The sequence below is a fragment of the Mirounga leonina genome, unplaced genomic scaffold (assembly GCF_011800145.1).
Source record: "Mirounga leonina isolate KUSES-001 unplaced genomic scaffold, KU_Mleo_1.0 Mir_154, whole genome shotgun sequence".
NCBI classification, from domain to species: Eukaryota; Metazoa; Chordata; class Mammalia; order Carnivora; family Phocidae; genus Mirounga; species Mirounga leonina.
Window position 1 is genome coordinate 53551290 of NW_023270389.1, and position 27537 is coordinate 53578826.

General features: G+C 33.6%; 1 protein-coding gene across 4 annotated transcripts in view; it reads right to left on the minus strand.

Annotated features, from left to right (window-relative positions):
* SUCO (SUN domain containing ossification factor) overlaps nt 1-27537 on the minus strand; it is an 85682-nt gene that overhangs the window by 47289 nt on the left and 10856 nt on the right. For 2 of the 4 annotated variants that reach the window (XM_035010791.1, XM_035010789.1), the window contains exons 2-9: nt 14961-15069; nt 12789-12899; nt 10530-10684; nt 8788-8925; nt 8410-8560; nt 4590-4713; nt 3687-3811; nt 2577-2644 (exon numbers count right to left, since the gene is read on the minus strand). In XM_035010791.1, the coding sequence (XP_034866682.1) occupies nt 2577-2644; nt 3687-3811; nt 4590-4713; nt 8410-8560; nt 8788-8925; nt 10530-10684; nt 12789-12899; nt 14961-15069 (981 nt within the window). Of the gene's footprint in view, nt 1-2576; nt 2645-3686; nt 3824-4589; nt 4714-8409; nt 8561-8787; nt 8926-10529; nt 10685-12788; nt 12900-14960; nt 15070-27537 lie in introns of all 4 variants that reach the window. The other 2 variants (XM_035010790.1, XM_035010788.1) reach the window with 1 other exon arrangement.

Consider the following 27537-nt stretch of genomic DNA (forward strand, 5'->3'; position numbering starts at 1 on the left):
AAACCTATAAAGAACTTATCAAACTCAACACCCAAAAACCAAATTATCCAGTTAAGAAAGGGACAGAAGACATGAATAGACTCTTTTCCAAAGACGACATACAGATGGCTAACAGACACATGAAAAGATGCTCAACATCACTCATCATCAGAGAAATGCAAATCAAAACCACAATGAGATACCACCCCACACCTGCCAGAATAGCTAAAATTAACAACACAGGAAACAACAGATGTTGGTGAAGATGCAGAGAAAGGGGAACCCTCATGCACTGCTGGTGGGAATGCAAACTGGTATAGCCACTCTGGAAAACAATATGGAGGTTCCTCAAAAAAGTTAAAAATAGAACTACCTTATGACCCAGCAAGGCACTACTAGGTATTTACCCAAAGGCTACAAAAATACAGATTCAAAAGGGTATACGCACCTTGATGTTTACAGTAGCATTATCAACAATAGCCAAACTATGGAAAGAGCCCAAGTATCCATGCAACTGATGAATGAGTAGAGAAGATGTGGTGTACACACACACACACACACACACACACACACACACTCGACTATTACTGAACCATCAAAAAGAATGAAATCTTGCCATCTGCAACAACATGAATAGAACTAGAGTGCATTATGCTAAGCGAAATAAGTCAGTTTGAGAAAGACAAATACCATATGATTTCACTCATGTGGAATTTAAGAAATAAACCAGATGAACACAGGGGAAGGGAAGGAAAAATAAGATAAAAACATAGAGGGAGGCAAATTGTAAGCCACTCTTAACTATAGAGAACAAACAGGGTTGCTCAAGGGGAGGTGTTTTGGGTGGGGATGGGCTAAATAGGTGATGGGCATTAAGGAGGGCACTTGTAATGAGCACTGGGTGTTATATGTAAGTGATGAATCACTAAAGTCTACTCCTGAAACCAATACTATACTATATGTTAACTAACTTGAATTTAAATAAAAACAAGAATAGTGACGAAAGTTTTGAGGAAGATGAGGTATAAACTTACTCTACCAGATATTAAGACTTATAAAACTACAGTAAGACTGTGTGGTCTTAATATACCTTAGGAGGATTAACCTACTTAAATCAAGTGAAATCAGTTAAAGGTGCTCTGAAGTTCAATTACAGTGAAAAGACACATATGTAAGTGAGCGAAAACTAAATATGCAGTAAACATATATACAGAAATGCATGCTGTTTGGCAGAAATGTTAAAATACAAATGGGTAGCTATGACTACTTCATATAACTTCATCCCAGCATGTCTCTGCTTGAAATACAAAATTTTAGAGACTAAAACTTGAGCTGTTACTGACTACAGAGGTTCCTACAAATAAAAACAAAAACCTCAAAATAACACTGTAATTATAATCTCAGATAATCATTTCCTCAAATCCAATCTATGAGATAAGGAAAAATACACTTTTAAATTATCCTTAATACCCTTAAATAATTTGTGGTGTAAATGTACCAAAAGGAGTGAAGGCCAAGAATAGAAAATAAGCATTATCTTTAAGGTTTAAAGAGTTTCTCCTCAAATTAAAAAAAAAAATCAATATATATATTTTTAGTAAATCAATATGATGGCAATAATTTACCTCAATTCTTTTTTGAACAGCTGCTTTTGAGCAATTAAATCAAATAATCTAATAAAACTGTTGGTATATCACACATTATTTTCCTCCATAAATCTGTTCCTTTGCCTATATTCTTTTAGTTAATGGCAGAATTATAGATCCAAGTAGGAGTCAAAATCCTGGGAGATTTCCTAGATGACTCTCTCCACATCCAATTACTAACCAAGAGCTGCCAATTTTATCTGCTATAAATATCTTTCATAACGCCCTCTCTTCTATATCTACACTGCCAATGCCTTAATTAAAGCAGGTTCCTAACTGGTTTCCCTGCTCCCAATTGCATTCTGCTGTAGGCCATCCTTTGAGGACAAGCCTTCTTAAAACACCAGTGAAATCATGTCACTTCCTTACTTAAAACAAACACTTCCCTCCATGGTCTTTAACAAACTTCAAAAAATTGTAAGTATACACAGCATTGGATGGCCTGGTTATTGGTAAACTATATCTCCTGTCTCCTCTTCCACGACCACTCTAGTTATACCTTTATTCTTATCATGACTAAAATAACCTCTTCAGGCTGCTTCTACTTACAGCTGCCATAAGAAATATGTTCCTTTTAGCACTGTTCCCTTATTCTTACAGTTCCTGAATACCTCTCCCTCATTTGTGACTTCCTATGAATCCTTCAAGATTCAGCTCAGGAATTATTCTCTCACAATTAAATATCATCACTGTTCCTATCATAATCTTTCAGCAATACTTTTAATACTATTTCATAATTATTTGGCTAGATCTATTTTTTGCCTGTGGCTGTGACCTTCTCAAAAGGAAAGGTATTTCGTCTTCAATTCTGTATCCCAGGACCTAAGGTAAGTACAGTACCAGCACCTATCAATCATAAATGCTTTTTAAGTGACTATAGGAACAAATCAATCTAATCCTAACATAAAAGCTTAACATAATATGTACACACATAGAATGCACTTTACTTACCAGATTTTAGTGCTGCAAGGATTCAACATATAAAGATCCATATTTTCTATAAGAATAGCAGATGTGCTCTATTTTAAAAAGGGGAAGGGAATAAATTACTTAAGGAAAAATATTTCAACTGTAAAGATTTCTAGGATTTCTATTTTTAGATCTTAAAATACTAAGATTCTGAAACACTCATCTGAGAAGAAGGCATAAAAATGGCTAAAATTTACTGGTTATGTCTATAGTGTTAAGTTAGCCTTACAACAAAACATTTTAAATTAAATGTCTGTTACTATAAAGGAAAAATGATTTTCTATTAGCTATTTTCTTTTTAAAATTTCAAACAGGTTTTAAAAGTTAAAAGACAGGATAAATGCCCTTCATTGAATGAAGAGATAAACTGCAGCACATCCAGACAACAGAATATCATTTAGCGCTAAAAAGAAATGAGCTATTAAGCCACAGATGAAACTTAAATGCATATTACTGCATGAAAGAAGCCAATCTCAAAAGGCTACATACAGTATGAGTCCAACTACATGACACTCTGGAAAAGACAAATCTATGAAGATAGTAAAAAGATCGGGGGTTGAGGGGAGGGAGGGATGAAAAGGTGGAGCACAGAGGATTTTTAGGGCAGTAAAAATACTCTATGATACTATGATTGATAACGTGTCATTACACATTTGTTTAAACCTATAGACCATATGATAAGAGTGAACCCTAACATAAACTATAGACTTCAGGTGATAATAATGTGTCAGTGTAAGTTATCAACTGTAACAAATGTATCACTCTGGTGGGAAGTATGTTGATAATGGAGGAGGCTAAACATGTGTGAGAGTAAGGGTTATGAAAGAAATTTCTACCTTTCTCTCAATTTTGCTGTGAACCTTAACTGTTCTTAAAAAAACAAAGTCTTTGAAAGAAATAAAAAAGGTGCGATGTATCAACCAATATAACTAAGAATTCATACAAGAAAATGTCTTTAAAAGCATAATCTTACATTTATCAGTGAATCAGAAAAGTAGCTCATGTTAAAATACAGTTCTCAGCAAACTGCTATCTTGATTTAATAAAGTTACTAGTGTCCTACAAGTATAGAAGAATTTTATAGTTAAGTACCTTGGCTTCTGGATTAGCTGCCAAAATTTTGGCACCACATTCTACTGAGGCATAATTATTTCGATTTTTCTGCACTTTTTTTGTTGCATGTAGACCTCCATTAGAAGATGGATGCATTGACTGACCTGCAGACAAACCTTATTATAAACATATATATATGATGATTATGATTAAAAATACTCCCAACAAACAATGATCTCAAAAGCAATAGCTGATATGTACTGAAGAACAGGTTCTAATGCTTAAGAGAATGTTTTAAAAAACCTGTTAAATTCAAAATGCTTTACCTCATTGGCTTTAAAATACTCTCCCAAACCAAATTAACTACAAAAATCCACATTACTTGATTTATGTCTAAGTAATATAATTCTCAAAATAAAGTTTATCCATGAGAATCAAAATATTGTATATACATATTTTATTAAAGATGAATGCTGTCCTTCTAGCATTAAGAATTTTTAACTCTGAGACTTACTTTACAAAAAGAAACTGTAATACCTCAGTCCAACTCTATTTACAGTTTAAAGCTTTATGACTCAAAAGTTTCATTCATATCCCAGACAAGCCCCCCAAAAAACAAACAGAAAGTTTCTGTGCAATTTTCCTTATAAACTGAAATGAAAACTACTGCTCTGCCTACTTTATCTTATTTTTTCCTCATTTAATAATTTACAAAATGGATTTTAATTAAGATTAAAACTATATAATTATACACAGGTAAATTACATAGGTTGATAATTATACATCTTAGTAATTTTCACCTTTAAAAAGCTTTCAAAGGTTTTATTTTATTTTACCCACTATGAAGAGAAATGCGTATTTAAACCAGGCCCCTCCCCCCCAAAAGTAATAATAAATAAATAAATAAATAAATAAATAAATGGAATCACAGTGTTTCCATACTTTTTTCTTTTTCTACTTCCATAACTTTCTTCTTCCATTCATCAAATGTTGGTATATCTTCTGGATCTTTGGGACTTGTTACAGATATATGGTCAATTTCCCCTGGTTTTGTATAATCAGAACTCTTAAAGAAATGTGAAAGAACAGAGAAAACAGATTAATAAATTATAAAAGTACAAATGTTTATGTGAAATTAAAGTCCAATTTTATAGTTGATAGATAATATTTCAAAAAAAAATGAAATGTAAAAAGTTTTGGTTTACTTAAAAGTTGAGTTTCTCTTGAAAAATTGAAATCTTCTACCTAAGCACAAGATCTATTCCTTCATATTAACAATATAAGTATAGGTTGTAAAAAAAATTGTATTATATCCTAAGCAATTACTTACACATAAAACTGTACAAATCAATAAATACTACAGTTGTAATGCAACCATCTTAAAATTTAAGTTAAAATAATATAGGCATTAAAAAAAGCGAACTAATTTTAGATGTAGCATATAGTTTCTAAAAGATCCTTAACACGAATTACCATTCACATAAAAATTTAAGATGGATTTAAAAACATAAAGAAACACAAAGAGTCTAAAGAAAAACAAAGCTTTTTAAAGAAAGTATAGAAAAAGCTTCATATATAAAAGGATTTAACAAGGTGAAGAAAGAATAAATTATAAAAAAAAGTCTGATACATTTGGCTGGATTAAAATTTAAAATTAAATGTATCAAAAGACCATAAACTACATTGTACAATAAGCCACAAGCTGAAATAAGTAGTTGCAATATCTGCAACCAATAAAGGATTACTACCAACTACACACTACCTACAATCAATAATGGAGGAGATAAACAATAAGTTCAGCAAAGAGAAAATACAAAATGCTCAATCTCAGTAATAATCAGGGGAATGCAAATGAAAACCAGAGATGCTGAATAAATTATACCAATCTGATGGAGTTTGAAGTGTGGCATGTCTGTTGGACCATGGGACATCTATTAGACTGCTGAAGGGGGTTCAAAATTTAGCAATATTAAGGGTGCATGGCTGGCTCAGTCAGAAAAGCATGCAACTCTCATCTTGGCGTCCTGAGTTCAAGCCCCAAATTGGATGCAGAGATAACTTAAATAAACTTAAAAAGACTTAGCCATATTAAGTAAAGATGTGCATACCCTATGACCCAATAATTCCACTCCCATGTATAAATATGAGTGAAAACATGCACATGTGCCTAGGAAAATATGCATGAGAATGCTTACTGCAGCATTGTTTGTAACATCAAAAAATTAGAAAAAACCTGAATTGAAGACCAGATAAATTGTGGTAGTGAAATACAACATTGTAAACAATGAACAGACAAATCTCAAAAACAATGGTGAGTAAAATGATATTTAAGGCAAGAATGATACCACTTTATATTGCTTCAAAATATGCTAAATAATAGTATGTACTGTTTATAATAATGCAGTTTTGGAAAAAGTTTAAAAACACACTCTTACACACACACATAGACACGCTGAATTTGACACAGGTGTTCTATCTGAAGAGGAGAGAAGAAATATAACTGGGAAAAGGCACACAATTTAATTTGTAATTTTTTCCGTAAGCTGAATAATATATGTAAAGATGCTCATTCCATTATTTATTTCTGTATTCCTAAAACAGTGCATAACATATTTAGTAACAGTTCCCTGAGAAGTGCACAACATCTGTTTAGACAGCTTACTCCGGTAAATAGCACAAGTCTCATGTAGTGTACGTGTGCTATATATAGTGTAGGGCACATTTTGAGAACTAATACTCGCTATATTAAAGCACACTTTTTTTTTTAAGATTTTATTTATTTATTTGACAGAGAGAGAGAGAAAGAGAGAGACAGTGAGAGAGGGAACACAAGCAGGGGGAGTGGAAGAGGGAGAAGCAGGCTTCCCGCGGAGCAGGGAGCCCGATGCGGGGCTCGATCCCAGGACCCTGGGATCATGACCTGAGCCAAAGGCAGACGCTTAACGACTGGGCAACCCGGGCGCCCCTAAAGCACACTTTTAAGGACTGATACTAGTATATTAGAATTACACTAATACACTAGCTTATTAGAATTACATGAATTACACAAATACACGAATACAAATACCCATAATCTCCCTCTAGGAAGACAGCAAATTGGCTCCCATACAACCTCCATCTTTTGCAGAACAAGCTAACTGACTAAATAATGTGGCTATTAAATAAAAACCTAGTTTCAGCACAATGAGAAAATAAGCAAAAAACATATATTTATAAAAATTAACCTGAGTACTTAAGAATAAAGCCCAAATACTAAAAGAAATACAACAAAAAGTTAGAGGAACATACACACACTTTTTGAGATCCAGGCAAAGCAATCACTATCACCTCTTAGCAACAAATAAGAGAACTAAACAATACAATAAAAACACATGGTAAAGTACTGTCTCTCAGTATGGCAAAGACTGTCTTCCAGATTCTTGAGATAACAGGGATAACACAAAGATCTTTTGCATCAGAAAAAAAACTCTCTCCAGTCACACAAACTTAACTGGGAAGAATTATCCTGAACTGGACAACACATAAAACTACTGGATATTTCATAATGTGCTTATTATCTGATAATTTTTCCAGGATATTAATATAGTTAAAAATTATACCATTTTGCCTATTAGCACAAACTCAGAAACCATTTTTATATACTAGGTAATGAAGGGCAGTTTCAGTCTGCTAATGGTGAAGGAGAACAAGCAAAACTGGGACAAAACTGGCTGCCATGTAGTATCAGAGAAGTCTATGTAGTATCAGATGAATCTTAAATACCTCCAAAGAAGATATTTTTGTAATGTTTGTCTAATTTTATTTATGGCTGTAGACAACTGAACTATAACATATGCTTGATTTGGTTTCATTGGGAAAATTAGTTCCTTCAAGATGGTGGGCTACGAAATGTTGAGCTCCTATAATTGTAAGAAGCATCATAAAAACAGCTGGTAGTGATAGTAAAGTCTCCAGAAGGAAGTTTAGTTAGTTGTGAGTACAGATTCACTGAAAATATATGACAGAGAAGGTGGAGAACAGAAGATCCAAATTAAAAAGGAACAAATGTGGACATGGTACTCAGTACTTTGAACCTCTCTTTGATTCCGCATGTTTTACTTTTGTTAAGTTCATGGAGTGGACTTCATCTCTGTTACTCAGTTATTTCTTACCTGAAGGAGGCCTAGACTCCTCTGTCAACATTTCTTCAGGAAATTCTGCATTGGCCTCTATATGAAGTCAAAGCAGAACTCAAAAGGAGAAAGGAAAGTAAAACTGCTACATGGGGCTAGTATAATTGTAAAATTCATACTCTTCAATATAAGCTGTATTCTGCACACAAATAACAAAAGGTAAAAATGTCTCTTTAAAATAATTCTGGTTGAAAAGCCTAAATTTAACAGTGTATATGGAGTTAAACTTATTATTCTGAAGATACCTGAATTTAATAGTCATAACTTCTTCTATATAGCTCTCCAGAAACTTCTTAAGTAAGGACTTTATGTATCTGCTATCAAACAGTTGATGGTAACAGAAAACCACTTAATTATATACAACTAAGGGCTGTTCATACTTGGAACAACTGTATGTATAAATAATATACTGGTAAGAGTACCCAGGAAGTAACCATTTGCTCTCAGGAAGTACAGCTCACCTCAGTTCCACATTCCTCATTAACTACTTAATCCCTAATTTTATGGCAAATATGGTTAGCAAATTGCAAGATTAGCTAATAATAAAAATGCATATAATAAAGTAGGAAACAGTCAAGTATATAACTTACCTCATTTTTTAAATTATCTGAAGCGTTCAATGCAGATTTTGTATCACCACTAGCCTGATCACTTGCTGAAACTTTTGATTCAAATTCTGATTTTGTTATTTTTCCTTTGCCATGTGAAGATGACACATTTTCTATATGCTGGCCAACAAGGCTATTTGAAACCAAAAAGACATATTAAAAAAAATTAACTGAATAACAAGTTTATGTAATCTAAACTGTTAAAATTATCATGTACAAAATAAACCAAGAAAAGAGCACAAAGGGATTAGCTTTCTCGCAGCTTTCTCGCGATCATAAAGTGGAATTAGGCACACACCAAAGTCCATTCAAACATGACACTGCTATTATTACAAAAGGAAAACAACAGCTCACACCCACCTTTCAGGTGGACTGACAAAGGAAGGCTGGTCAACTGGAGTATTTGCTTCAAGGGCCTCACCAACATCACAATCAGTTTCAGATTGCTCAGTTTCACTTGGTTTTGCTATAGGAATAGTACCAGGGTTTTCTATTTCACTAAAAATAGAAACAAAAAAGACAATCTGGCAACTTAATGAACATAATGTGGCATAAGTTACAAATTGTATTAGTGATTTTCAAAACATAATCTAAACCAGAGAAGAATGCCTTACTGTTCTACAGGCTGTTTTCAAGAATTTACTTATTTTAAATCATGTAAAGTTAACTGCTGACTCTTGATCTGTTAATGGCTTTGGCTGTTAAATAGGTAATTACCAAATTTTAAAACAAAATATCATAGCTTAGTATTTGATCTCATAAAAAATAAGATTTTAAATTTATTTATGTATGTATTTATTTATTAGAGAAAGAGAAGGAGAGTGCACTAGCACATGCAAGTGGGGACAGGAGGGACAGAGGGAGAGGGAGAGAGAATCTTAAGCAGGCTCCATGCTCAGCATGGAGCCTGACTTGGGGCTCAAATCTCATGAGCCTGAGATCATGACCTGAGCTGAAATCAAGAGTTGGATGCTTAACTGACTGAGCCACCCAGGTGCCCTTAAAATTTATCTTAACTGTATCTTCTCTAATGTTTCCTTTCTGTTAGTATAATCTACCAGTATTAGAGTTGTTGCCTATAGTTATCAAAAAATAATCTATTATCTTAAAACATTTCACTAAGTTCTTAAGGCACTTTTAGAATTTCATTTTTAAAAATACTACCCTAATATTCTGTCCTACTCACTTCCAATTCACTAAGCAGTCATGTTCAGTACAATGGGAAAATAAGATGTACTGTTCAGATTTGTAATATCTAGCCTTAAATTCTTTCTGGAATAAGTATTTTTAAATTTTTAAATACTACCGTTACTTCTAAGAATGTCTTGTTTCTTTATTCCTTACCTAGGATAAACCCCTAAATGGCAACTCTAACATCTTTGAATACAACTCCTCTACCCCAGTCCCTTCCATTCTTGAGAAGAATAAGTGTTTAAAAAGTGCTGTGGGAAAAAAAATTTAAAAAGTAGTGAAGATAACAATAATATTAACTGACACATATATATTATCATTATGTGCCAGATATTGTTCTATTCATTTTTAATATATATATTAACTCATTTGATAAAGGAAATGCTTAATGTAGTATGAGAGAAGGGAATTTTGTTCTGTAGTGTTGCTGTAAGGACTAGGAAAGTACACAATAGATTTTCTAAATTAAGGAACTCTTACAGCTACATATTCTGAATATTTATTATCAAGTTTGAAAAAGGTAGCTATTCACAAAAAGACACAATTATGAATGGAATGCTTCAGTAATATTTGATAGAAATGAATAATCTGACATTTGAATCTTTGATAATTATAGGGAAGATTATTCAAATAAGTAGTTACTTAAACAAGTAGAACCTCATTTTTTGTGATGCAGAGATTTCATGGCTGAGATCTAATCAACCTCACTGGGTTTAGAAACAGAATAAATACTCCTTATATCAAAAGATCCTTACATTAAAATAAAATAAAAATGCAAAATAGAGGCATCATAACTTAAGTCTGCTATACAGTCTAAACTTCAAATCTGAGTTTCAAGCTGCCTTATCTTCTTAAGACATTTTTCTATCATTACCTAATTAGATTCTCTTTTTTTCTTTGTAATAACTTACTCAAGCTTTGAGATTGGAGTGATCTCTGAGGTAGATGAGCTGGAAATATTTTCAATGTTTTCACTGCCCACAACTCCACTGGAAGAATCTTCATGTAGATCAATTGTAGGGAGTGTCTCAATTACAGATGGACTTAACTTTTTTGACTCCATATTCTGTTTAAAAAAAAAAAAAGTCAGTTATATTAAATGTTGAGATTAATAAATTATCTCTTTAGCTATACAGGATTTTATAAAAGTATGTCTCAAAAGTGACAGTATCAAGAATGTACTTTTATAAAAATCCTATCTTCCAACAACACCTCCCAAGGAATATATTTCATATTAAAATACAAGCTCTAGACATTTTTCATGTCATTTCACAAACTAGAACAAAGGAGCTTGCCTTTCTTCTTTCCTATTTTCTATCAGGACCTACATATATTTCCCTCTTACTTTAATTAATGCTAGTAGCAACACAGAAATCATATTTAAATATACAAAACAACACATACTTCTTGCCGCAGAGCAGTTTAGAAGATAATGTACATCAATAAACAACAACACAGGGCATGTACAAGTAACATTACAATGCAATAAATGATTCTCACTGATCCTTCAGTCCTTGGATGCTCTGGGCCATTCACTCCTCCAAAACACAATCTGAAATCTACATAATACCACTCATATTTGAAACCTCTATCAGCACATTCTCCCCCACTACCAACCTTAAATAGAATTAGCCATTCCTCTTCCTCTATACCTCTACTGTTCTCTGTATAGACTTAATAGAGCATCTGTAAAACCTCAATTGCCTTATTTAGGTCTCCTTCTCTTTTTCAAGTATACTATAAATGTCTTGAGTAAGAACTATGTTCTCTTGATTTTCATGTTCCCTGGCACATAGTAGACATTTAATGCTTATTAAGTGAGTATCAAGTGAGGTACTCATGCTCAGTTCAAGGAAAAGAGAAACTATAGACTATTATGGACTAGAAAAACTAGGACTTTGAAGAAAAAAAGGACCCAGTATGAGAACAGAAAGAAAACATAAGATATAGAGTCAGTGGAATATAAAATATAATCATCTGGGGAATTATTTACACTGAAATGAAAAATACACAAAGGAATACAAATAGTTTGCATTTTATGGTGGAGGCCTTGAGAAAAGGAGTTTTTATTATTATCAAATATTATCATTTTAATATGTATTCAGTATTAAAAAAAAATGAGATAGTTTACTTTTTTTTTTTTTTACTAAGTCTCCAAAATCCAATATGTATTTAATACTTACAGCGAGTCTCAATTTGGACTAACTGCATTTCCAGTGCTCAATAGCCAAATGTAGCTAGTGGCTACTATACTGAACAGCAAAGATCTATAAGACGCAGTAAGCACTTCAAAGTACTTGAGCAAGAGTATACCATGATAAAAATTCTAGAAAATGAACAATGGCAGGACTGTTCGGGATAGTCATATAACTAGAAGGGCTACAGAGAACACTTTCTTACTCTTACGTAGAAACATTTGACAAACATCTTCTAGGATCCAATAAAATGAAACTCACTATTTGTACTTAGATAGCCCAATTAAGTCATAAAATAGCTCTAACTGTATTTTAAAAAAGAATTCTCCCTCATTTTGAGCTGAAGTTTGTTTTTGTTAATATTTGAGATACTTAGTTTTTCCTTAGTTCTTCGTCCTCCAGATCAAATATCCCTAGTTCCTTCAGCTATTCCTGATATTAAATGGGTTCCAGATGCTTCAGCATTCTGGTCAGTTTATAGTTTTTAACATCTTTCATAAAATCTGATGTACAAAATGGAAAATAATATTCAGAATGTAATATAAGAAACATATAAAACATACTTTAACCTATTATTAATTCATACTCCACACTGAATGACAAAAGTTTGGTATCAAAATACTTTGTTTTACATACAAATACTTTCTTTTGTTGTAAGTTAGAAAAAATTTCCCGACATCTAAAAATCTGGAGACAAAGATCCGTTATAGTGAGCCAAAATGGAATCTATGAAGACATGAGAACTTACACCCAAACTTTTACTACAAAAAAATAGTCACATTTATTATTAAATCTGTAATTTTACATTTTCTCAAAAGCAGTACTCTTAGCAGGTGAATAGTATTAAAGCCAATTGCACAACAGTTCAAAAAGAAAAAGTAACAATACACAATATGGTGACCAAACAGAAGTTTTCTGTCTTGTGAAGCAGTTTTAAAAGACGTTATCATTAAAGATCAAAGCAACATAGCTTACCTGTACATCCACAATGTAGTCATCTTTTAATTTATGTTCTTCTGGAGGAATAGGTAAGTTTGAACCCACTTTTTCCGATAATTCGGCATTGATAGGTCCCTCTCTTTTATCCTATATTGCAACAAAGAAAAAAGGGTAACTGATAAAACTGTTTCAGAAAACAGTCCTAAACAATATTATATACTTTATAACACATTTGACTCTTACTTTTATTTGTGTAATGTGTCCATCTTCCTGCATTCCCTTCCTTGCCACCACTTAAAATGTATACTAAATGAGTTGAAGACCCTCATTTGATTTCTTAATAAGCACTTTAGTCCTACCACGCAGCACTATGTATTAGGCACACAGTAAGACTTCAGGAAATATCTAATAAATGAATGTACATACAGCTCTTTGTATCATCTCTCTTTTGACACTGACTTACAAGTTAAGATTTCAGACACCTTCAAGTTTAAATGTATCTTCTAGCATGTAAGTTTCATAAAAGCAAAGTTCATATTCTTTGTTTACGTAAATCTTTATAACGTATACCAGATACTTAAATATTTGCTGAAAGAATGTTTTCCCCCCCGAATACTTCGCTTATATTCATTCTCACATTTAGTCTTCAAATTTTTCAGCAGAGATTAGATCAAAGTTTTACAGACCGTGGGTAAAAGTATAAAATTGTATTCTTTTTAAAGAGATATTCAGCAACAGTCTTCAAAATTGCTCCATCCCAGAAATAAATCCAACATAACTCCAAAATTTGAATAAGTATCATGCCAACCCCTCCAAGTATGTAATTATAAACTTATGTTCACACACATGCACACACATAAGCCCACATGCACACACACAAGCCCACGTGCACAAACACAGCTGAGAAACAATGCTAAAGTCTGTCAATAAAGAAATACATCATAATTTATACAATGAAATAAAAATGTAACCATCACAAGAATACAACAACATGAAAAGGTATCTATGAGATATTATTGGGGCAAAGGGGGAAGTCATTTGTAGAATATTTATAATATGACATTTTATGGAAAATAAAATACTAATTTGTGTGCCATATTTAGATAACCAAAAAAAAAAGTCTCAATGTTTTCACAAGAAACAGTAAATTGTGGTTCCTCTGGGGAGGGGAACAGGATATAAATATGAATATTTTATAGTTAGTATAAATTACTTTTATACAGTTGATCCTTGAACAATGCAGGGGTTAGGGGTACCAAGCCTTAGCACAGTCAAAAATCTCCATATAACTTTTGACTCCCCAAAAACTACTAATAGCCTATTGTTGACCGGAAGCTGTACCAATAATAAGCAGTCAATTAACACATATTTTGTATGTTATATGTATTATTATACTGTATTCTTACATTAAAGTAAGTTAGAAAAACAAAGTGTTAAGAAAATTGTAAGAGAAAATACATTTACAGTATTGTACCATAAAAAAATCTGCATATTAATGCACCCACACAGTTCAAACCCATGTCATTCAAGGATCAACTGTAATACATATATTGATGGGGGGGGGGAGCCAAATCTAGTCAATACTCACCTTCTATTATTGAGTGACTGATTGATTTTACTTTCTCTCTTTTTTTTTTTAAGTAGGCTCCATGCCCAATGTGGGGCTTGAACTCATGATCCTGAGATCAAGAGTCACATGCTCTACTGATTGAGTCAGCCAGGCACCCCACCTTTTATAATTTAAAATGATAAAATAATAAATGATTTAAAGACCATCTGGTCTGGTTTTTTGGACTCTGTCTATTCACTCCACCCAATTATATAAAAAAACTACATGGCCACTGACTGCAGGGTCTCCCTATAATCCTCAGTTCTAAGTGTTTACTTATAAGGGTTTCTTTTGAAACCTTTGAACTATTTAGAATATTAAAAAGTGAACCACTGGTTTTCAGTTCTCCGAATAGCTACTATTTTTTTCCCTACTCTAGGACTAACGATGTTACAACATTCCAAGAATAAACATATAAATATCTCAAAGATAGCTTACTTTCAGAATGACCTGAGTAATTCTTCCGATTACAGCAAGGAGAATTACAAATCACCAAAAACTATGTCATAGTATTTTTGAAATGACTTTTATTCCAAACGTTTTGAGGAAGTCTTAAAAAGCTGACACACAAATTACATTGTCAACTTTATTTAAGGTACCTTTTTCTGGAATTGTACATCTTCATTTTCTAGTGCACAATTGTCATCTTGAGAGTAATATGATGAAGCTGAAGAACTCTCTTTACAACATACACGCCAACTGGGAAGCCTGTAAAACATTCACCATCACCAAAAGAAAGAAAGAAGGAAAAGTTGTTAAGCCAACATATTCCCTACTATGGGCTAGAATTTTAGGCAATAAATAAATAGATGGCTCCTACCCTAATGCCCTCAAGAACTTAACAATTTAATGAAGACAAATGTACGTAAGACAAGTATTTTTATTTAATGCCCTAAAAACCCCCCATAAACTGTGTTATCAGCATTCCAAGTAAGGGATTATGAATTTCATGAAGGTAAAACAATAAAGATTTCACAAAAGGAGTATCTGATAATTATCACAGAAGGAAAAGTTTTCAAGGAGTTAACCTCCTCAGAAAGTATCAGATGCCAATAATATTCTAAATTTTACTAAATATTTAAGAACAGAGAATTCTAAAGCTGCCTAAACTATTTCAAAGAATAGAAGCTAAGTTTCCAAATAATTTTGATATAGGAAACAAAGCCGTGATAGCCAAAATTAAGAGAAATAGCACACATAAATGAATACTACAGGTTAATACAACCTTTGAAATCAGACACAAAAATTCTAAATAAAACAATAAAAGAGAAAGTCTCTAGGAACACACCAAAGAAATAATATACCACTGTTATGATCAAGTAAAGTTTAGTTCTGATATTCAAAAGTGGTTCAATATAATAAAATCTATTTATTTAGTCTACCATGCAAAAATATGAAGGAAAAATATCTTATGATTATTCCACAGTCATTGAAAGACATCTGATAAACTTATACATCCATCAAGATTTTCTTAAAATAGAGAATAAGCAGATGTTTACCATGGAAACATATATGCACAATACACAAGCCTAAAAGTCAGTACCAAACTTAGTGACGTAATCTAAAAATAACCCTATTTAGATCTGAAACAAGACAAGAATGTCCATTACTGTTAGTATTATGTAATATGATAAAAAGTATAAAAATGGAAAAGGGGACAGAAAATGATCCTTAATTGCAGATAATTACTTTATATAGGTGGAAAATTAAAAAGAACCACCTATTAAAAGAAGTCTTGGGTATAAAAATTATATTCCTAGGTATAAAATTAGATTCAAATCAATTCTACTCAAACCATCACCACCTGTTACAAGATGAAACAGAAGAAAAGTCCCCATTTGCAAAAGAACAATAAAAACTAAAATACAAACTTAGCAAGAAATGTTCTATTTGGTTGAACTGTTCGAAATCGCCAATATTTGACAATTCTTTAACATGGAAAAGTCAAATTATACAATTTGAGCTAATATATACAGAAGATTTGAAGACATAAAGAAGATTTTTAAGTAGGTAGGCTGATATAAAATTTATATAAACAGTAAGAATAATCAAGAAGATTTTAATATGAGGGAACTACATGTCTATGAAACCACAGTAATCACAACAATATAGTATTGAGATGAGAGAGGGAAAGGGAATCCCCTTGGTGACTGGAAACAGAAATCCTAAGATGACAGCTATACAGAGAGAACAGGGAGCAACCAAGTCTAAACTGGAGGTTATCAGAAACTCTAGAAGAACCTTCTTTCGGAGGATGAAATTGACAGCACATCAGATAGGTCTTTGAAAATGTTAAGTACAAATCTATGTAACTGCCAGATAGTTCGTAATTAAATAAAAAAATAAGCAAACTTAGTAAGTCAAATATTAGTTCCAGGAGAAAAGAAAAGAAGTACAGAAAAGGAAAAGTAATCATGTTTTACTACATGGCTCAGCTGTGAATAGCATATATATGTCAATAATTATATAAATAATGAATATTGATCTAACCCAAATTATGACAGAATTGTATTACCAGCATATAGTAAAAAGAATCTGATCATCTGCACTAGAATACCTAAAACTGACATTAAAGCAATTATTTTAGAGACAAAGAATATAAAATTAATCAGCCAAGAGATGAAAGTGGTTTCTTTCAAACCAAAATAAATAAATAAATCTTTTAGAGCTATCTGACTTTCATATGGATATACTATTTTGATAAAATTAAAACTAAAAAAATAAAGGGGGAGAAGAGCAAGGTACATAATAATATATACATACTTAGTAGGCTACCATGTATATATGTGTACTAAAGGTATTTGTGTGTGCATACATTTCTTTGAAAGATTTTTTTTTTAAAAAAGCACTACCTTGGTTGCATCCAAGGAGGAAAACTGGGTGGCAGAATCACAAGAAAAATACAAGAGCATTTTTTTACTAAATACTCTATGTCTTCTGAATTTTGAACCACAAGAATATATTACTTTTCAAAACCTCATACTGATACATCATTATTTATTATGTACTTCTTTACTGACAGACTTTTACATTGTTTCTCGGGGGGGGGAGGGGTGTTTCTCGGGGGGCGGAGGGGTGGTGTGTGTGTGTGTGTGTGTGTGTGTGTGTGTGTGTGTGTAGGTAAGGTAGGTATGTATTTGGGACAACCAAAGTTTCAAATATCCAAAACTGTGGATATTAGCGTTTTGGTAGTGATACCCCCTTAATTTCTTATCCTTTTCTATAGTTTCTAAATTTCTACCACAAGCATATACTAGTTTTATCATCAGGAACTATGTGTGTGTGTATATATAATTCCTAATATCCACAGTTATTGTGAAGACCAACAGATCCTTGTTTTTAATATCATAAATCAATCCTATTACTCCAAGTTCTGAGTTTTTTGGAAATGAGATTAGCATTAGCATCAGTAGACTCAGTAGACCGCCCTCCCCAATGTGGGTAGGTTATGTGAGATTTAGCATTCAGGGTGGCTGGGTGAAAGGTATATAGTTAACTCTTCGTACTATCTTTGCATATTGTCTATAAATCTAAAATCAACCCAAAATACAAGTTTCATTTTTTTTTTTTTAAGATTTTATTTGACAGAGAGAGACAGCGAGAGAGAGAACACAAGCAGGGGGAGTGGGAGAGGGAGAAGCAGGCTTCCCACAGAGCAGGGAGCCCGATGCGGGGCTCGATCCCAGGACTCTGGGATCTTGACCTGAGCCGAAGGCAGACGCTCAACGACTGAGCCACCCAGGCGCCCCACAAGTTTCTTTTAAAAATAAGCACAATCCATGGAAGAAAAAATTGAGAAACCGAACTTCAAAATTAAAAACTTCTGTTCCACAAAATACACTTATTAAAATGAGAAGGAAAGTTACAGACTGGGAGGAAATATTTGCAAAGCATATATGTGGTAAAGGATTTGTATCCAGTGTAAAGAACTCTCAAAACTCAAGTAAGAAAGAACCCAATTTTGGGGTTGCCTGGGTGGCTCAGTCAGTTAAGCATCTGCCTCAGCTCAGGTGATGATCCAGGGGTCCTGGGAGCTAGTTCCGCATCGGGCTCTTTGCTCAGTGGGGAGCCTGCTTCCCCCTCTGCCTGCAGCTCCCTTGCTTGTGTTTGTGTGAACACACATGCTCTCTCGTGCTCTCTCTCTCTGGCAAATAAATAAAATCTTTAAAAAAAAAATAAGAAACAACCTAATTTTTTAAAAACAGGCAAAAGATTTTCACCATCATATCACCAAAGAAGACACAGGGATGGCAAATAAAAGTGAAAGATGCTCAACATCCTTAGTCATAGAGAAATGCAAATCAAAACCATAATGAGATACCACTACTACCTATTAAAATGGCTAAAATTTAAAAGACTGGCCATACTAACTGTTGCAAAGAATATGGAAGGACTGAAACTTTCATATACTGTTCATGGGAATATAAATGGTACAATCACTTTGGAAAACAATTTGGCATTGCTTTAAAAGTGAAACACACTTATATATGATCCGGCCATTCCACCCTTAAGTATTCACTCAAGAGAAAGGAAAACACAAAAGGTCACAGGAGCTCTATTTATAGTAGTCAAAAACTGGAAAAAACTCTCAAATGTCCATGAACAGGTACAGAGATAAACAATCCGTACTACAGACATGCAATGTAATACTATTCAGCAATAAAAAGGAATGAATTTGAAACACACAACACCCTCAAAAAACTTCTTCTGTGAAAGAAGCCAGATCAAAAAAAAAAAAAATAGTATATAGTGTATGATTCCGCTTACGTAATACAAAAAATGCAAACTAAACTATAGCTACAGAATGCAAATCAGTGGTTGCCTGGAGGAGGAAGCCAGGAGGAAAGGATTACAAAAGGGCATGAGAAAATTCCTGAGGGTAAAGGGGATATGTTCACCAATTGCTTGGATAGTTTCATGGATGTATACATATGCCAAGATGAATCAAACTGTACAATTTATGTAGTTTTTTGTAGGCCAATTATGCCCCTGATAAAGCTGTTTTAAGAAGTGGAACAGAGAGAAATGAAATAAGATTGACAAAAGGCTAATTATTATTGAAGCTAGGCAACAGGTACATGCCTGTTACACTCTTCCTTCTATACTTTTTTTGGCATGTCTTTAAATTCCCATAAGAAAAAGTTTTAGAATTCCATCCATTTTTAAATAGAAAATAATAATTCAGTGTTGTATTTACTTTCTACATATATTATTGTAATACCTGTCTGGGTACAGTTGCCAGAATAGAATTCTTTTTTTTTTTTTTTAAAGATTTTATTTATTTATTTGAGACAGAGAGAATGAGAGAGAGCAAGCACATGAGAGGGGGGAGGGTCAGAGGGAGAAGCAGACTCCCTGCCGAGCAGGGAGCCCGATGCGGGACTCGATCCCGGGACTCCAGGATCATGACCTGAGCCGAAGGCAGTCGCCCAACCAACTGAGCCACCCAGGCGCCCCAGAATAGAATTCTTTAAAATGGACAAAAAGCATATGGATAAATTATAAACTGTATGAGCTTAAAAGCAATAGAAATATTAGCAGTTGTTGAGCACTCCATTTTAATTTCGTATTTATATCATTAATGTTTCTTTTTTTTGTTCACTCTCCAAAAAATAGGCTTACCATGTATTAATAGAATAAATATATATTCATCTATTTTAATGACAAATATTTGTTATTTGCCTATTATTTCCACAAAAGCTGTTTTAGATACGGTCTTAATGGTTACTAGATTTTTAAAAAAAAGTACCACAATGTGGAAGGAATGAATGTTCGTATCCAGATGACACTAATAGTTTTTTCTTGAAAGGTTTTCAATTTGAATGTATAGTGACTTAAGTTTTTCTTGCAGTGGGAACCTACAGTCTAATACTGCTAGGCACTATGCTGTTTTAAAGGGTATGTTAAAACTAAATATTTCAAAAAATAGTGGTTAAAATGTAAATGTTAAGTAAAAGATGTATTAATTAGCTCTTACTGAAGAGAACAGGAGAAGGACTCAGGAAATTTTTTCTAGAGGATATAGCAACTGAATTAAGTCTTAAAGTGACAAAAAAAAAGATTTAATTAAGAGAGAAAGTATTCTTTAATGTATAAGTGATTGAGGAAACACCATTTTTTAATACCAATGGCTTAGAATGAGAGTGTTTTACAACTGCTAGCTCAAAAATACAGACCTAGCTACCTTAAACAATTACTTTTTATAATCTTATCAAAGAAATTTAGCAAAATAATGCAATAATAAATTCCATTAATGTGCAATAAAGAATATGTTAATATGCAAATGAGCCAAGCCTAATAATTGCAGGGAGAGGGCAAATCTAACTGGAGTCTGAAGTTTGAAAGTCAAACTTTCAAATGAATTAATGTTTCCCTCTGAGTTATACTGAAGAAACTATATAAGCACTTAAGACTACCAATATTACCAGATATTATGTTAGATACAGAGGCTTGTTAGGAAATGTTAGGCATAATTTTCAATTCATTAAAAATTTGAGTAAAGATACATTGAGAAAACATGAAAAAAAATAAGTAGCAATTCTAATTAAAACAATTAAATTGATAAGCATTATGTCACTAAGAGATTTATTTATCTTAGTAAAAAGATATGATTATAAATATATATGCACCCAACAGTATCACTTCAAAATATATAAAACAACCAAAGCTACGTGTGAAAACAGAATAATCAAAAATTATGGTAGCTTATTTTTTTTTTTAAGAGAAAGCGTGGGGGTTGGGAGGAATGGGGCAGAGGTAGAGGGAGAATCTTAAGCAGGCTCCATGTCCAACATGGAGCCTGATGCAGGGCTCAGTCTCAACCCTGAGATCATGACCTGAGCAGAAATCAAGAGTTAGACCAACTGAGCCACCCAGGTGCCTTGGTAGCCTATTTTAAATTATCTCTTACAAAATAAGAGATGGACAAAAACTAAGGAAACATAGGATTTATATTATATATAAGAAACAAGCTTGATCAAAAATATAGAACTTTATAACAAATCAAATTAAACATTCTTTTCAAGCACACATGGGATATTTCCCAAATACTGATCATATACTAAAACTTCAAAAGAAGACTCAAATTCCAAAGACTGAAGATCTAATAAACTATACTCTATCAACCACATGGCAACAATATTTGAAGTAACAAAAAGCCAACATTCTAAGTCTAGAAACACAAATGATGCAGCAGAATAATCCTTCCGTTAAAGAGGAAATAATAAGGAACAATTATGAAATATTATAGTGGAGGACTACTGGTCAAAATTGGTGGGATGCAGATAAGACAATAGCAGGAAAACTATGCTTCTAAACACACTGGAAGACAAACCCTGAAAAAAAGAGCTAATCTTTCAACTCAAAGAGATAAGAGTGTAAATAAAATAAAATAAAATAAAAAGGAAGGCTATAAGGACAGAAAACACTGAAATAAAGAAAAAGGCAAAGATTCAGAAAACCAAAACTTGGTTCTTTGAAGAAAATGTTAAAAAGATAAATCTCTGACAAAACCGATCAAGAAGAGTTGGTGATGTGAATTAACAAAATATGCTACAAAAACATGAAATAACCACAGATAAAACAGATTTTTAAAATTATAAAATATTACAAATTATACAAATACCAATATATTTGAAAAGTTAGAAGAAATGGGTTTGTCTAGAAAAATAGCAAAACTGGCACAAAGTATAAAACTAATGAAAATTAAAGAAATTTGAGTGGATTAATCAATACCTCACACAGAGAAGGGAAAAATCCCAAACCAGGTTTTGTTTTTGTTTTTTTCACTTTTTATTTGGGAATAATTTCAAAGTTTCAGAAGAATTGCCAGCATAGTACAAAGAACATACACAAACCATATCAACCTATTGTTAACATTTTGCCTCATTTCTTCCATCACTTGTCATTTGCTCATAGCACACTCTCACATCTTCCTTCTTACACTCTTTCTTTCTCCCTCTCCATTTAATTTATCTCTAACTACCTTACTATGTATTTCCACAGAATAAGGATATTCGCTTACATAACCACAGTGCAATTATCAACTTCCGTTACAATGACATAATACTTTAACCTATCATCCATACTGCAATTTTGTCAATTAACCCAATAATATCCTTATAGCGTTCCCCCTCCACTACTCCCAACTACAGAATTGAGTCCAGAATCATGTCCTGCATGTATCATGTGTCTTCAGCCTCCTTTAACCTGAAATAAGTTTTTGGCCTTTACCTTATGTGGCACTGATATTTTTTAAGAACACAGTCCTTTAATTTTTTAAATAATATGGTCCTTATTTGAGGCTTATCTGATGTTTCTTCATGTCCAGATTCAGGTTATATATTCCTGGATGGGATCCTTCATAAGTGATGGTGTGTTTTTCTCAGGGTATTATATCCAGAAGCATACGATACCCAACTGTTTCAGCACTTGCAATTCCACTTTTAGGTATTTCTCAAGAGAAATGAAAACTATGTCCACAAAAAGGCTTGTATGAAAATGGCCCTAGTACCTTTTATTTCTAATAGCCAAAAACTGGAAGCAGCCCAGATGTCCAACAGCAGAATAAACTATAATATATTCATAGAATGTACTAACTACTCCCAATAAAAGTAAATGAATTACTGACTAATGAAACAACATGGATAAATCTTAGCAACATTATACTGAGTAGCCAGACACAAGAAAATACTGTATAACTCCATTTAGATGAAGTTCCAGAATTAGCAAAACTAATCCACAGGTGACAGAAATCGAATCACAGGTTGCTTCAGGGGACTCACTAGAAAAGGACATGAGGAACATTCTGGGGTGATACAAATGTTCTGTATCTTGATGGGGGGGTAGGTTACACAAATATATGTATTTGTCAAAACTGATCCAACTACATATAGAACTAATATATGTGCATTTCATTGTATGTAAATTATCTCAACTTAAAAATTTAAGAAACAGAAAAGTTTGTATTTTCCTCCCAGCAGTAACCAAAAAGAAAATAAGCTATTGGCAATAAAAAAAATTATAAACAATTTAGAAATTAACCTAAGAAAAATAATACACAACGATTTATAGATAAAAAATTTTAACTCTGGTCATGATCATACAATAAAGAAATAAATACACAAAAAATCTAATATGTTCATAGATGGAATACTGGTGACAGCAATGTAAAGATAGCAATTCATCACTCAAATATAACTCTTATCAAAATACCTGAAGGATCCATTCATTCTAAATATGATACAGAAAAAAAGTGGCCCAGGGCGCCTGAGTGGCTCAGTCGGTTAAGCGACTGCCTTCGGCTCAGGTCATGATCCTGGAGTCCCGGGATCGAGTCCCGCATCGGGCTCCCTGCTCGGCGGGGAGTCTGCTTCTCCCTCTGACCCTCCTCCCTCTCGTGGTCTCTGTCTCCCATTCTCTCTTTCAAATAAATAAATAAAATCTTATTAAAAAAAAAAAAAGAAAAGAAAAGAAAAAAAGTGGCCCATGAATAGCTAAATTAACAAAAAAAGCGAAGGCATGTGGTTCACCTTGCCAGATAATTAAATTTATTACGAAACCATTCTAACTAGACTACAGTACTGGGATAGCAAAAGACAAGCAAATGGAACAGAATACACCCAAATGCATTTATTAACATATAGTCTCTCGTTAGAAGCAGCCACACACAAAGTGCTGCTCAATGAATAAATGATATTATGAGGCTTTCCTGAGGGCATCTCCCACATCATTAACTACTTAAAATTCATTTTAATGATGGTTCTAATAACCAAAGCAATTAAAAGTGTTAAATGAAAAAAAGTAGAAAGAATGAGATTAATAGCATCATACAATTTATGTAAAATTTTATAACATATAAGCAAAACACGACTATTTGGGAAGAAAACATCAAATAAATACATGCAAGCTGACTAGAAAGGCTCAAATATACTCTGGGGTAACTGCCTAAAATGGGGAAAAGAATGACACTGAAGATAGAAGATAAAAGAGTAATCATGTAAAATGGAGTGAAAAAGGGGACCCATGCAGAACTCTGCATCGAGTATGAGCAATGTAATCCTAAGTACCTGATGTCTTGGGGAAAAAAAAAAAGTTATGTTTTTAAACTAATGATGTAATGTATGGGGATTAACATAAGAATAAAAAAAAAGTTATGTTTTTATTTTTTTATTCAGACTTTTAGATGAAAGTCTTAATCTAATTTTTACAAATAAAGAAGCTAAAGCTCAGAAATTAACTTGCCCAAAGTCGTTCAATTTGTGACTGCAAGCCTAGATTATCTCTCTCCAAAGCCTATGATCTTTCTGTATTGCTATACTTCATATTTAATATTCTCTGGTCAACCGATCTGTTCACTCAAGAATTGATGGTATTAGTCAAGGCTAGTTATAGCATAACAAAAATATAAGAAATATCACAAAAGAGGAATAACATTTACCTCAGATTTAGATAGTGGCAACAATAGAAATATGAAGTTTTGTAACATAGTGGCTAGGACATGGAACTTCAGAGTCAAGATTCCCAAGTCCTCCATTTATTAGTCGTATGTTCTTGGGTAAATTACAAAATCTGCGTGCCTCAATATCGATACTCTAAAATGGAGTTACTTCGGGGCATGTGTGTGGCTTGGTCAGTTAAGCTTCTGACCCTTGATTTTGGCTCAGGTCATGATCTAAAATGGAGCCTAGCATCCAGCTTTGCACTGAGGGTGGAGCCTGCCTGAGATTCTCTCTCCCTCTGCCCCTCCCCCTGGCTCGTGCACCTATGCACACTCGCTCGCTTGCTTGCTCTCTCTCTAATAAATAAAATGGAGTTATTATGAGGAAAATAAAATGATGCATGCACTGTGCTTAGTCTGACATAAAATATGCACTCAAATGTTAACTACTGTTAACAGCTATTGTCCTTTCTACCTTCTTTTACTTATCAAATTCCAGATTAGCATATACTTATAGTCTCAATTTCTTCACCTTCTACTTAGCCCTCAGCCTGCTGAATTCTAATTTCTGCCCTCATTAAACTACTGAAATCAGCATGGTAGTAGCAGGATTTACCTTTTTTGATTTCTCTGCTGTGTGTGGCACCTCTGACTACTGCTTCCACTTGAAACCCTCTTCTCCTTTGGTTTGTCAAATTATACAATTCTGTTTCCCATCTCAGAGTCTTCTGAGTCTCCTTTGATATGCAGCTGCGGACTGCAGCAGATTAAATTCCAGTGCTTCCAGGGTTCTGTTCTCAGTCGTCCTTGTATACCTCATTTAAAAGTTCAATCTCCCCCACTTCATGTTCCAAGATATCTCCAAAACAACTAAATCCAAACTTGAACACAAAAATCTTCCTTTTTCAAATCTCCTCTTCCTATACCCTTGATCTCATCATGTGATACTCCTATCCACCCAGTCCTCAAGTTAGAAACCTGAAAAACATCTATACTACTCCTTTTCTTTCATCCTCCCTCCACTATTTACAGTTCATTTTACCTCAAATTTCTGTAACCCGTTTCTCCATCCTGTTATGATTGCCTTAGCTCAAGCCCTCATCTCTTACTTACAGCAACCTCCTAACAGAGTTCCCTAATTCCTATCTTACCACCTCTGCAAATCAACCCTTCACACTGCCAAGAACCTAACTCTAATTGTCAGAATTACTGTTCTCCTTCTTAGAACCTTTTATCAACTCTCCATGACAAAATTCAAGCTTCCTTGCATATTTTAAAATATCTAAAATTTTCTTCTATTGGCTAAGTCTTCAGTTTCATATTTTCTGCCACTCCCTGCCTCCCACTTCATGCTTCAGTAATACAGAACTACTTGTAGTTGTTCCCTGAACACATACTATGCTGTCTCATGCTTCCAAGCCTCTGGCTCATGCTTCTCTGTCTTCCAAGACTATTCTGCCCCTGCTCCCACTCCTCACCATCCAAAACCTGACTAAATTCTTACTCTTTTTTCTGGGGGCAGGAACATGTTAGGGACTAGGACACATTCCTGATTTCCACAATCTGGGGTTTGGCCACAACCCTTTGGCATATCTGAGCACTTACTACAACGCTGAACTGAAATTAATTGTTTGTATTTCTGTTCCTCACATAACGCTGAGCACCTCTATGACAAAGAACTTACTGCCCTGTTCTCAGCATGGTGATCTACTGAGCTCTTCCTTTGACTATGGATTGGAACAGCTTGGATAAGAACTTAGAAAAGGGAGAGAGCCCAGTAATCATGGAATTTATGGTAAAAGAAAGAACAGAACTGGGCAATGAAGAATTGCTTCTTAACCACAAGTACAAATCTAATCCGTAGTATGGAAAATAGTGTCAGCCATTCAATTACAGCAGTGTGGTCAAAGTAATGCCCTGCCTACATCCCCCTTCACGAACAAACAAAAAAGGCAATCCAGGAAAGATATCTATGAAACATAAAGGTGGGAAAGTAGAAATTAACTTTCAGGTAAGAGTGAAAATTATGGTCTTTTGAACACTGTCCAGAAATTTGAAAAAATTATAAGAAATTCTATGAAGTACAGGGAGATTTGTAGGAAATGGGTATAATAGAAGCCACTTCGATCAAAATCCAAGAGACCAAAAGATCACTGGGCCTCCCTCCAGCGCTTTCGCTTCATAAGCCCTCTACTTTCTTTAATCACGATGTATTAAAAGACATATTCTTCTTTATCTATTATCAGCTTGGGGGCTCCTTTAAGGTTGCTTGTCTCTGCGAGGTCTACCTGCTGATCCATCACAAGAGGTCACACTGTGCTCGTTTCCCTCCCCAGTTTTTATTCTTTTCCGCTGCCACAGCAGTCTCCAGTCAAATCACATGGAACTGCGGAGCTAAGCTGAAGAAAACTCTGAATTCTAGTGTTTGCTTCTAATCAAACCTTTGAATTTCAAAAGTTCTGATCTTTAATTTTCACTCTGATGTAGGACTGGTCTTGTATTCTCTTAGCTTAACTATTCCATGTATCAAAATCTTTAGAGGATTGTTTCACTAAATTTACCTATAATTTCAAGGATCCAGCATGGGGTAGCACTTATTAAACAATATGGTATGTTCTGTTTTTACATATACCATTAGAAATTCAGCCAATACAATTGTTCTCAAAGCTGCTGAAGATAAACATATACTAAACTTACTTGATAATGACATATTTTAAGAAACTGCATCAGGTGTATTT